This window comes from Quercus suber, unplaced genomic scaffold (assembly GCF_002906115.3).
Source record: "Quercus suber isolate HL8 unplaced genomic scaffold, Cork oak 2.0 scaffold_289, whole genome shotgun sequence".
Lineage (NCBI taxonomy): Eukaryota > Viridiplantae > Streptophyta > Magnoliopsida > Fagales > Fagaceae > Quercus > Quercus suber.
This window is the reverse complement of record NW_027069745.1, coordinates 73971-85154: the sequence shown is the minus strand read 5'-3', so window position 1 is coordinate 85154 and position 11184 is coordinate 73971. Positions and strand designations below refer to the sequence as shown.

At 36.6% G+C, this 11184-nt stretch overlaps 2 protein-coding genes across 4 annotated transcripts; one reads left to right on the top strand and one right to left on the bottom strand.

Annotated features, from left to right (window-relative positions):
• The first annotated feature begins 239 nt into the window (after positions 1 to 239).
• Positions 240 to 5502, top strand: LOC111985121 (adenylate kinase 2, chloroplastic). 3 transcript variants are annotated; one of them, XM_065782089.1, is made up of 7 exons: positions 240 to 608; positions 820 to 921; positions 1813 to 1941; positions 2014 to 2148; positions 2449 to 2595; positions 2853 to 2927; positions 3738 to 3935. In XM_065782089.1, the coding sequence occupies exons 1-7, from the start codon at positions 390 to 392 to the stop codon at positions 3822 to 3824; spliced, it is 894 nt and encodes a 297-aa protein (XP_065638161.1). In that variant the 5' UTR covers positions 240 to 389; the 3' UTR covers positions 3825 to 3935. The 3 variants fall into 3 exon arrangements, with proteins under 3 accessions (XP_065638161.1, XP_023872543.1, XP_065638162.1); XM_024016775.2 differs by lacking the exon at positions 3738 to 3935 and adding an exon at positions 5087 to 5502 and having other exon boundaries at positions 252 to 608; XM_065782090.1 differs by lacking the exon at positions 3738 to 3935 and adding an exon at positions 5087 to 5502 and having other exon boundaries at positions 498 to 608; positions 801 to 921.
• Positions 5503 to 8387: 2885 nt separating this feature from the next.
• Positions 8388 to 10933, bottom strand: LOC111985065 (serine/threonine-protein kinase-like protein CCR4). The gene has a single exon (XM_024016693.2). The coding sequence runs from the start codon at positions 10784 to 10786 to the stop codon at positions 8477 to 8479; it is 2310 nt and encodes a 769-aa protein (XP_023872461.1). The 5' UTR covers positions 10787 to 10933; the 3' UTR covers positions 8388 to 8476.
• Positions 10934 to 11184: the final 251 nt, after the last annotated feature.

Below are 11184 nucleotides of genomic sequence, written 5' to 3'. Positions count from 1 at the left end.
ATCTGTGTTAAGTTTGTGCCAGAGGGGTTGAGAGGTTTTCCATATGACATTGTCAATGATTTTCTGTTTGGGGTAGAGGACTTAAAGAGCAATACAGGCAAATTCTTCAGTTGCCATAAAGTTTTTGTTTTCCCTTAATTTTATGTCGTGTATTTTCGGACACACCAAGTTCATGTCACATTTAAGTAAATCCAAACCCAATTTGGTACAAGTGCTACTGTGCTAGCGCTAGCGGGACCAAGTAGCCAAGGCCCATAAAGAGTTGTCCGTTGTTGCAAAGCGCTTTTCCAGGAATAATCCCAATCCAACGTTAAAAGAACGAACGATGGACACTGTATAAAAATACTGCTTGATAAGCGGAGAAGAAAGCGAAAGAAAGAGAGTCCCAAATGGCGTGCGGCGTAAATTTCTGGACGATACCACAGCCAAAGCCGCAGTCTTCCTATTCTTCTTCTTCTTCTTCTTTAAAACCACCTCTCACTTCACAATTATCATTATTATTCCCAAATTTCAACAATTCCACCCTCTCCCTCCGTTTACATACAACCCTATCCCGCTCTCGTCTTACCAAATCCCACTCGCCAAACGCTCCTCCTCCTCACTTCATGGTAAACGCCCCCTTCACTTCACTTTGTTTGAATTATGGTTAAATAATTAAATCAACATTCGGGCGAATTGATAATTTATCATGGTATCACAGCAAGAAGAGATCCCTGTGAATTATGTTTCTTTGTGTCTTTAATTTCTCTAGAAAATCCCTTTTTGTTGGGGTTTTTGTTTTTGCTGATATATTTATTTAGAATGAGTATGTATGAGCAGGTAATGGCATCTACTAAGAACCCAGGAGAGGCTCTCAAAATTATGATATCTGGGGCTCCGGCTTCTGGTAAAGGAACTCAATGTGAGCTTATCACTCAAAAAGTAAGCTCTTTTTTTGCACAATTGGGATTGTTCGGTTAAAGCAGTTTTTCTGAAAGTGGATTACTGAAAATAATGCCACTGAAAATAATATGATTAAGTTTTAGAGATTAGTTTGTTAGGTGTAAACAATAGATACGGAGAGTTGTTAACATTTTAGATTGTTCTGCCATATAGATTAAACTACTAGGCTACATGTTTAATAGTAATAGTAATAGTAACTAGTAGATTAGTTCATTGAAATTTATTCTAATTTGCCTTGAGATTTACCTCAGGGCTGAATAGAAGTGTTCTCTACACCAATCCCTCTTGGTTTAGATTTAAAGTTACTGGTGTACCCTTTCTCCACCAAGGCACAATAATTGAAAAAAAAGGGTTCATTGGAAGAGATCATAAAAAATGTTGTACCTAATGCTCAAAACTCTCACTTTTGCGAGGATTGAGAGAGGTTTGGTAGGCAGCCTTACCCCATTTTTTGAAGAGGTTGATTCCCAGACTTAAACCCAATTTGTTGCTTTGGGTGGAGGGCGCTTGCCATCATAGCCTTATCTAAATTGACTTAGCAATTATTTGGTTATTGTGTAGATAGGTTAGACATCATCTATTGGCCAAGAGCCTTGTAACCCAACTTGCACCTCTTGGTGTTTTCAATGGAGACCTTTAGGGTTCAAATTCTTCCTTCCCTATTGTAACTATTGAATTAGCACGAAAAAAAAAAAAAGATTAGACATCATCTATTGGTATTTTTCTTTTAGGTATTAATTTTTAGAAACAATTTTTCCAAATCATGTTATATCATTTTCCTGTTAAGTATTGGTTTACTTTGTGAATTTCTCATTTCGGAATTGCCAATGAAGAAAAGCAGATTGAATCAAGTCATCCTCCTATATGCAGTATGGTCTGGTGCATGTTGCTGCTGGAGATTTACTCAGGGCAGAAGTTGCAGCTGGTAGTGATAATGGAAGGCTAGCAAAGGAATTCATGGAGAAAGGACAATTGGTCCCAGATGAAATAGTTGTTATGGTAGGGACAGTTTGGTTCAGTTTGACATATAATCATGATCTTGTTGGTGATTTCTTAATTTTGATCCTCTAGATGGTCAAGGAGCGTCTATCGCTGCCAGATGCTGAAGAAAATGGTTGGCTTTTGGATGGATACCCAAGGAGCTTATCACAAGCAACTGCTCTTAAGAAATTTGGGTTTGAGCCAGATCTTTTCATTCTCCTTGAAGTAAGGATTTTTCTTTCTTGCTGTTGGTATGCTATAACTGAACGATTTAAATTGTATCAACAGTCAGGAAAAGGCGAAAGATGACATTGATGCTGGCTCTTAGCTAATTTGTTTGATTTTCATATATATATATATATATATGTATTTATATTAACCTTTGATAGTATAATATGCTGATGTGAAGTGTGATCTGAAATACTTGTGAATTTTTACCCCAATTCAAATTGATATTTACTTAATATGGAATTTAAGAATGGGCTTTCCACAATGCTAATTGAACATGCCTACCTGTATTTGCAGGTCCCTGAAGATATCCTTGTTGAGAGAGTCATTGGACGGAGGTTAGATCCTGTTACTGGGAAGATATACCACTTGAAGTATTCTCCCCCAGAAACTGAAGAAATTGCTGCGAGGCTTACTCAACGATTTGATGATACGGAAGAAAAGGTATGTTCATGTTCTAAACCATTCTACCTAGGTTTAGTACTTCCAATTTCAAAGAAATTATGGTTCTTCAGTGGGGTTGTATGTTACTTCTTCTTTTGCTTAGTGGTTGTAACCTTCTTTCTCATTGTTTATCTTTTTTTCTTTTTCTCTTTTGAAGCTATTCTCATTCTTGGTTTGTGCTTGTCTCCTGGAATCTCACATAGCTATGATTATTGTAATGACCTTTTTTCCCTCAATTCCTATTTGGCCTGATTTAGGTAAAGTTGCGGTTGCGCACTCATCATCAAAATGTGGAGGCAGTTCTTTCAATGTTTAAAGATATAACAGTGAAGGCATGTGATATTACCCCCTCTCTCTCTCTCTCTCTCTCTCTCTCTCTCACATTCATAATTTTGTGTACATTTGTATTTGGCTGAATATGCATATGTACAAGGGCTAAGCAGGAGCAGTGGCTGACTGCTACTCACAATATGAGTCTCATATTGCATTTGACTTCTCCACCATTGTTGGTCTTAATTTTATTTTGATAAGCAATAGACTTCATTGAAACAAATGCAAGAAAATACAAAGGAAATAGAGCACACAGGTAGTCTGCTAGGGGCAACAAAGAAAAATATAAGTAACAATGAAAGTACAGAAATCAAGCATATCAGGCAAAAAATTGAAAGTAAAAACACCCAAAACATTTTCCCATTCAAACAAAGTTTGAAAAAGAGAAACTTCAACTCATGAATTGATCTTTCATTCCTTTCAAAGGTGCATGTATTCCTTTCCCTCCAAAGAACCTTAATTCTGATTTTGTTGAACTTGCCTAACCAACATGCTATAAATTAACTTCCACAACACTACGTGGCATGACCCAAAGAACCCCAAATGGTGAACATGCCATATTCTGCAACTCTTGAGCTATTGGGCAGTGTAGGATAAGTGATCGATAGTCTCCCCATTCCTCTTGCACATGCAACACCAATCCACCATCACCCCTTTTTGCCTCCTTAAAGTATCAATTACCAAATAAAGAAACTAACCTTTGTTGGTCTTAATTACCTTGTTATGTATCATTTTCCTTTTCTTCTTTGTGTGTGCCTGTGTGAGTTTGGGAGTGCATGCATGTAGTTATGATTCGATTATTTTTGTTGCAGCTAGGAACAATCCACAACATCAATATTGTCCTAGGGACAATGTTTTTGACTGATAAATTTGTAAACCAATTGATTAGAAAAATATGAGGCCTGTTGATTCTAATTTTCTTTTGGTTTGGACTTGTAACTGAACTTATAACTGCATTTATTTGGGTCATTGATATTTGGGTCACTAATAAAGTTCTCTTATCTTCTTCATTCTAATGTTTGTTGCTTTAATCAAGGTTGTAAATTTCATTTTGATAGGTATTACATTTGTAGGTTATTGCATATAATAGTATTCAGCTCTCAAACACACACCAAAGAATCCGCTACTCTGATATCCCTAAATATTTGGCACTGCAATTTTTCAGTAGCAGCATTTTAATAGAAACATCTCTATGTTGCTCAAAAGAAAATTGCATATCTCAAATTCCTTAAAGAGGCACTAGAATGACTTTAAGAGGAAGGCTGAAAGGAATTTTGGAAGTGGCTGTAGGAGGTGACATTGCTGCTAAAATTTCTTGACATAATGCTCTAAATAGAGTGGAATGCTAAAAAGGTAGATTTCATGTAGTACACTCCATTTACAAACTAGTCGAATTGACTCATTTACCTTTACATGTGAAATCATTGATATCCAACTTATGGCTGGATTTTACCTAGCTTACATTGGCATCTTAGTAATAATAATTTTAATTGTTCTCTTTTTAGAATTAAAAATCCACACATAAAGTGCTTCTTGCCAAGCACAGGCACAGCACACAAATGCAGATGCATCTGCTTTTTGAATTGTGAAGATACACTTGTCTAAAACTGCTATTAGTTTGAGAGATAGATAGACTTGAATGGCTGAAAGGTTGGTTCCATGTAGCTGACAGTAATTAGTTTGGATTTTGTACTAGTTGGATTTACGTATTGCCCATCTGATGACTTGTGAGAGGTCTTGGCTAGCTTTTAGTGACTTCTTAGTATGCAGGTGGTTTAGCAATACTCCCTTATATATGGTCAGTGCTTTCCACCCAGAGCAGCCAGCTGGGTTTCATTTTGCTTTGACAATAGATCAAACTAGAGGTAATAAAGCCAGTCTACTTTGATCCTCAGATTGCCTTGTTGGATTGGCATATTACAAGACAAACTAGTTGTCAATTTTTCTCAAATGGTCTATTTTCTTAAAATTCTTGTGTGGGAGGATTATCGAATTATTGGAACCTGATTTTCTTTTCCTGCGCAGAAATTATTTGAATTTGTTAACTTGAATGAATAATAATTCTGTAGGCATTGTGCCTGTGGCATTGTGCCTGTCATGTAGTAGATATGATTGCTATTTAATAGAATCCAACTGGAAGGCCATTTTCGCTGTATTTCAGATTGATGGAAATGGTTCCAAAGAGGACGTGTTTGCCCAAATTGATGGTTGGCTGACAAAACTTCTTGAGCAGAGGAAAGCTACTTCAGAATCTTTGGCAGCATAAAATACTGTGAAGCGTTATATTTAGGCCCCATTTGGCCAAGGTTCTATAAAGTGGAAATGTACATCAAAGGAATTAAATGGTAAAGGTATTTGGAAAGTAATAATATAATATAGCTTTTTGGGTGCATAGAAAGTGCGTTGGTAAAAGGATGATTGTAATTGTCCCCTACTTTTATTGGTCCAATGGTAGTACCTGCCCTTCTCATAAACTCTCCATCCCAGCTGAAGGCGATGTTTGATTTCAAGTATCCATTTACAATGGTACGAGACTTTACTAATTAAGCAACCTGACACTTTTAATGACACTTTTAATATTTGATGTCCTAGAATATTTTCTTGTTTTCTCTTAGCTTTCCTGGTTAATTGTAATAAAATAAGGGGAATATTAATGGATGCTCGAAGGGTATTGGTTTATAAAGTAATTTTAGAAACTTTTTATGGAAAAGCAAAAAAAAATTGTTTAGATGGCTTTCTATATATCTCATGAAAGTGGTGTAAAAAATTTCGTAAAATTGTTTATTAACAATTGTTCTAAAGACATCTATTAAAATGACCCCTAAGACAATGCAAAGTTTCAAATTGAATTATCTCGAAGGAAGTGGTAGGTGTAATAACGAGGGAGTAATGTGAGGTGGTTTGACTCTGGATCTAGTAGTTGTTTGAGAATTATTTATTTTTGGTTATTTATTTGCAAAGCTAAAAGTAAAAGTTGGTTTATTTAAAAAAAAAAAAAGAAAAAGAAAAAAAGAAAAGCTAAGAGTTAAAATATTTTCAAAACATTGAGACAAAAAGCATAAAGCAAAAGGCAAAACTTTTCTCAACATTTTCCAAACACACCTAATTCCAATCTTGTGGAGGGTAAAACACTTGCAACAATTCCACCACGTTATGAGAAATTGAAGATTTTGAAAATTCCATATAATTTGGGGGACTAGTCCATAAATTCTAGGCCTTTTTCTTTCCTAATGGCAGTCTAAGTTGTTAAGGTCTAGATTCAGCCTTGGAACAATCCATTGTTGTTGATAAAGATAGCTTCAATAAGATAACTTATCAAATTATCCATTACATCGCTATTTTTATTAAACAAGTATAGAAGAGATCATTCAGAATAGTCAAGGCAATTTGGTGGCAAATTTGATCTCAATCTTCCAAATACTAATTTTCCCCCCTCTCTTAAGCTAATTTTGTGACCGGCAGTTTAACAAAGTATGAACCTAAACATCTTCTCAATGAAAAATAAATAATAATAAAAAGTACGAACCTAAACAGAAAAATGCAACAACTTTTACTGAGGGCTCAGCTCTTTTTGTAGGGATATCAAAGGGTCTTGGAAATTGTTTGTTTTAAATTTTATTTTATAAATCCCCTACAAATTCTTTACTGCAACCAGGCGTATTTAAAATTAAAGGCATATTTTATTTTTTTCTGAAAAAAAATGGTATGTAATATTCCTTTTTTTTTTTTTTTTTTTTGGCTAATCAATATTCTTGTTTTTGCTGAATGAGTCTTCCACATTCACTAACACAAGACAGTTACATCATCAAAAGGGCCCACTTGACTACCATTGGAAAGGTTCTTGGGAGGACCAGCCCATCAAAAATCGTATGTTGTTTTCACTTTTCAGTGATACAACTTTCTTTTCAATAAAGCATCATCAATTATCAAAAAATAAGATAAATAGTCATAAGTATCATCACCAGAGAAAAAAAAAAGAAAAGAAAAATGAAAGAAGCCTCTGTTTAACTTAGACCAATACTTTCTTTTTGATAGGTATTGTTTTATTTTATTTATGGTGAAATCAAATTACTGACCATAAAAATTAGGCTTTTTTGTCTAATGGGAGGGCCTAAACTGTTTAGGCATAAAGTCAGCTTCAGTAGCTTATCAATATCCATTGCATCCCTCTTTTTATCAAACAAGTGGAGAAAGAGGCCTCATTCAAAATAGTCAAGACAATTGGTAACTTTTGTTTTGTAGTTTAACTGTAGAATTTGGTCTTTTTTATAAAGAAAACCAGGATTTGAACTTTCTTTTCATACTCGTTGTAATATTTGAATTATTAAAAAACAAAAATCTGACTCAAATTCTAGTTGGTATATTTCACAAGAGTATCAACATCAGAATTCTGTGATCGAATGCTAAATTTTGCAAGTTTTATCTCTATCTTCCAAATGCTGAATTTTTTTTTTCTTAAGCCAATTTTGTGACCGACAGTTTAACTGGTTAACTAGGTATGAACAGGTTGACAAAGTATGAACCTAAAAAGAAAACTGCAGCAACTTCACTCTCAGGCTCAGCTCTTTTTGTAGGGACATCAAAGGCTCTTGTATGTTGTTTTTTTGTTTCTTTGCTGCAATGACGCGTATTAAAAATCCAAGGCATGTTTTGTTCTGAGAAAAAAAAAATGGTATGTAATAATGTAATGTTCTTGTTTTTGCTGAATGAGTCTTCCACATTCACTAACACAAGACATTTACATCATCAACAGGACCCACTGAGTACCATTGATTGGAAAGGCCCTTGGCAAGGGCCATCCCATAAAAAATGGCATGTTGTTTTCAGTGAGTATCATCAATTACCAAAAATAATATTATTACCAAAAGGAAAATGAAAGAAGCCTCTGTTTAACGCAGACCAATACTTATGATTATTGTGTAAATAATTGGCCTATTAGCCTAAAATATGCAAGAATGTCTACCCCCTGGAAACTCAAACCTGCATAATCTAAAGTCTTACCCTTCAAAACAAAATCTTGACCCAAATAAAAAAAAGAACTTTGTGGGCAAATTTAAGTCTTACCCTGCATTTACTCCATAAAGTAATGACCTAAAAAAATGAAAAGAAAAAACGTCACAAAGACCATTGGTTTTTTTTTATCATATTTTGCTGGGTCTAAAAAATACTTCTTAAAAGTCTTACACTTTTAATGATTGAGCGGGGTCGTTGGAAAGCTTCCCTCCATATTAGGTCCATCCATAGATTCTCCAATTTCGAAAATTTCCACCTTTATGGGCTAATATGACCTTGTCTTTGAATAATGATATTCAAAGTTACAATTTGAATGAAACAAAGACTTGGTTAATAAAACCAGGAAGAAATAATCTATTAGTTGTAAAATGCACGTTAGGTCTCATTTCGCGGTGCTTTCATTATCATATTCTTTTAGGCTGTTAGCCCAACTCAGTTTAATTAACAAATGTGGAAAAATTGATTTGTATATATATATAAATAAATAAAAAATCTGATTTACAAAAATGGACCATTTCATGGCACATGTGCAAAATGACTATGTTGAAGACTCAGTTGAGGACGGAGATAGTTTTGGGTGCGTTAGACAAGCGTCTAAGGCTCTTTTCAAGCTATTTACAATTTCAGTCATCGAGGGACGATCTCTACCTTCTAGATTTACACAATCCATTGCTAGGTACCCAACATATGCCACTGCCTCTATTTCAAACGGGGTAGGCGGTGGTACTTTTGGGTCCAAAATTCTGTGAATTTCGTCTTGGGCAATGTATGGAGCAACAAAATCAACCACATTTCGGGGCACCCCGTATTCATTTTTATGAATTGCCTTGTACCCGGACAACATTTCGAGCAATACGACTCCAAAGCTGTACACGTCACTTTTGGTTGTCAATTGTTGAAGTCTATAGTACTCAGGATCCATGTAACCAACTGTACCTGCTCCAAGAAGTGAAAGGTGTGACTCTTCGTCCACGGGAGCCATCAATGAGAGGCCGAAATCAGACACCTTGGCATTCCACATGTCGTCTAGTAATATGTTAGACGACTTGATATCGCGGTGTATGATTGGTGGAACTGCATACACGTGTAAATACTCAATGCCTCTAGCTGCATCTAGTGCAACCTCAATTCGGGCAGCCCATGACATTAGAGGACTACTTTGAAGCTTGTGAAGATGGTCATTAAGGGTACCATTTTTCATGTACTCATAGACCAATACACGCTCATTGCCATCTTCACAAAATCCCAATAAACGGACAAGATTCTTGTGATTGAGCCTGGACAAAGCTTCCAGCTCATTCATGAAAGCATTGTCATTGTCCTCCTCTCGCTTGTTCACATATGGTGTAGACATTGAAATTTCAGCACGCTTGATAGCCACTTCTCGGCCATCATCTAAAGTGGCTCGGTAGACTGAGCCAAAGCTACCTGTTCCAATCTTGTGATCTTCTGAAAAACTGTTGGTGGCTTCAAGTAACATTTGCAAAGGAAATTCTTCCATGGGCACACCATTTCCCAAACTAACCAAATGGCTCAACCGCTTCTCTAGAACCGGTGGTGCTTGTTGTTGACGTGGGCTTGGAACATTTTCAGGTGTAGTTCCTGGCTCGTCCAAGCGGCCCGAGTCATGGACTCGGCGGCATCCTCTATCCTTGCAATATTTGTACAAAAAGAAACAACAAACTAGTATCAGAGCCGAGGATCCCACACACCCCACTGCTAAGAAAGCCACCATTTTTTTGTTCCAACCACTGGTTTGATGGGATTGTGGTGGCGGAGCTAATTGTGGTGGCGGAGCTAATTGTGGTGGCGTAGCTAATGGTGGTGGTGAAGGAGAAGTTCCTCCCTCACAAGGCTTGCAGATAAATACTCCTTGACCACAAATGTCGGAAGACAAGCCCAGTATACCGCATGAGCATTTACTACTACATGGCCCTGGCACAACTTTGTCAAACACCATTAATTTTGAGTCAAGAATTTCATTACCCCAACAGAACAAGGAATAATTTGCTTTCACAACTCCACAGAAAACACTGCGCTTTGCTTCAATGGTGACGAAATAAGTCCCTTGCAAACGTTCTGGCAGGCTGAAATTATTTTTCCCCCAACAGACAACTGTTTCATTATGCCATAGAGCACAACTACGGTTTTCTCCTAAAGCCAACGATATGAACTTTCCCTGTGGTTTCTCACCCACCATCTCTCCCCAGCAATCCAAACTATTGTTTTCAGAGATAGCACAAGCATGCCTAAATCCGGCAGAGACCACAGAGTAATTCCCGCGAGGCTCTTTGCCGACAACATTAGTATTATTACCAACGCAGGAAATATTTCCAGTTTCTGATAACCCACATACAAAATTCTCACCCACAGCAACACTTGAAAAGTTATGATCCCTGCTTGGAGGAAATCTTTGCCACTGCCAGCACTCAAGCTGATTGGCCCCATTTACAAGGCCACAAATGTGAGAATTCCCAGCATCCAGATCTTTGATAGCTGCAGGGCCACCATAGATACGCTTGTAGAACATTCTAGTTCCATTGGTAGAGAATCTCCAGCAAACCATAATTGAAGAAGACGGTGAAATTAACCCACAAAGAAATCCGTTTCCAGCTACTATCCCAGAAAATGATGTATTGGGATTCACAGGAACTTGGATTCCTTGAGGGAAACTTGTACAGTTTAGGACAAAAGCTTGTTGGTTAGGGGGCTTAATCAAAGCACAGATTAGTGTATGATCATCAGTCTCTGAAATGGCTACAGTGGATAGTGAATGAACAAATGGAATACAAGAAAAGAAGGATAAGCATATAATAAAAAAGAGTAGGAGATGGGAGTTATTAGCCATAGAAATAATTTGTAGGATTTGATAATAATATCATGTTGGGATGAGAAAGAAGAAGGTGAAATGGGAAATGAGTTTTAAGATAGGTTTCTGGCCAATTTTAAAAGACTGTATAAGTTCCACAAAAGGGCCAAAGAGAAGGAAAACGCGGTTCAAGAGTGTTTTGGGAGGACCAAAGACCGAGTCCTTTGAATCGTTCTATTTTATAAAAGTGGGAGCGTGTAGTCAAGACTCAAGCTCTGAAAGCTACACACACTGCTAATCCTGACTCCTACCATTCATTCAAAAACTCGTTCAAGGCACTTCCAAAACGTAGGCCGAGTCACTAGAACATAATTGATGACATATTTCATTTTTTTGGGACAAAAAAATCACTTTCTATCCCTATATTAATGGTTTTT

Excerpts from the sequence above, each read along its gene's own strand:
- LOC111985121 (XM_024016775.2), top strand. The coding sequence starts at position 390 with ATGGCGTGCGGCGTAAATTTCTGGACGATACCACAGCCAAAGCCGCAG. Across the intron at positions 609-819 it reads CTCCTCCTCCTCACTTCATG|GTAATGGCATCTACTAAGAA; the intron begins GTAAACGCCCCC and ends ATGTATGAGCAG. Across the intron at positions 1,942-2,013 it reads CAGATGAAATAGTTGTTATG|ATGGTCAAGGAGCGTCTATC; the intron begins GTAGGGACAGTT and ends TTGATCCTCTAG.
- LOC111985065 (XM_024016693.2), bottom strand. The coding sequence starts at position 10,786 with ATGGCTAATAACTCCCATCTCCTACTCTTTTTTATTATATGCTTATCC.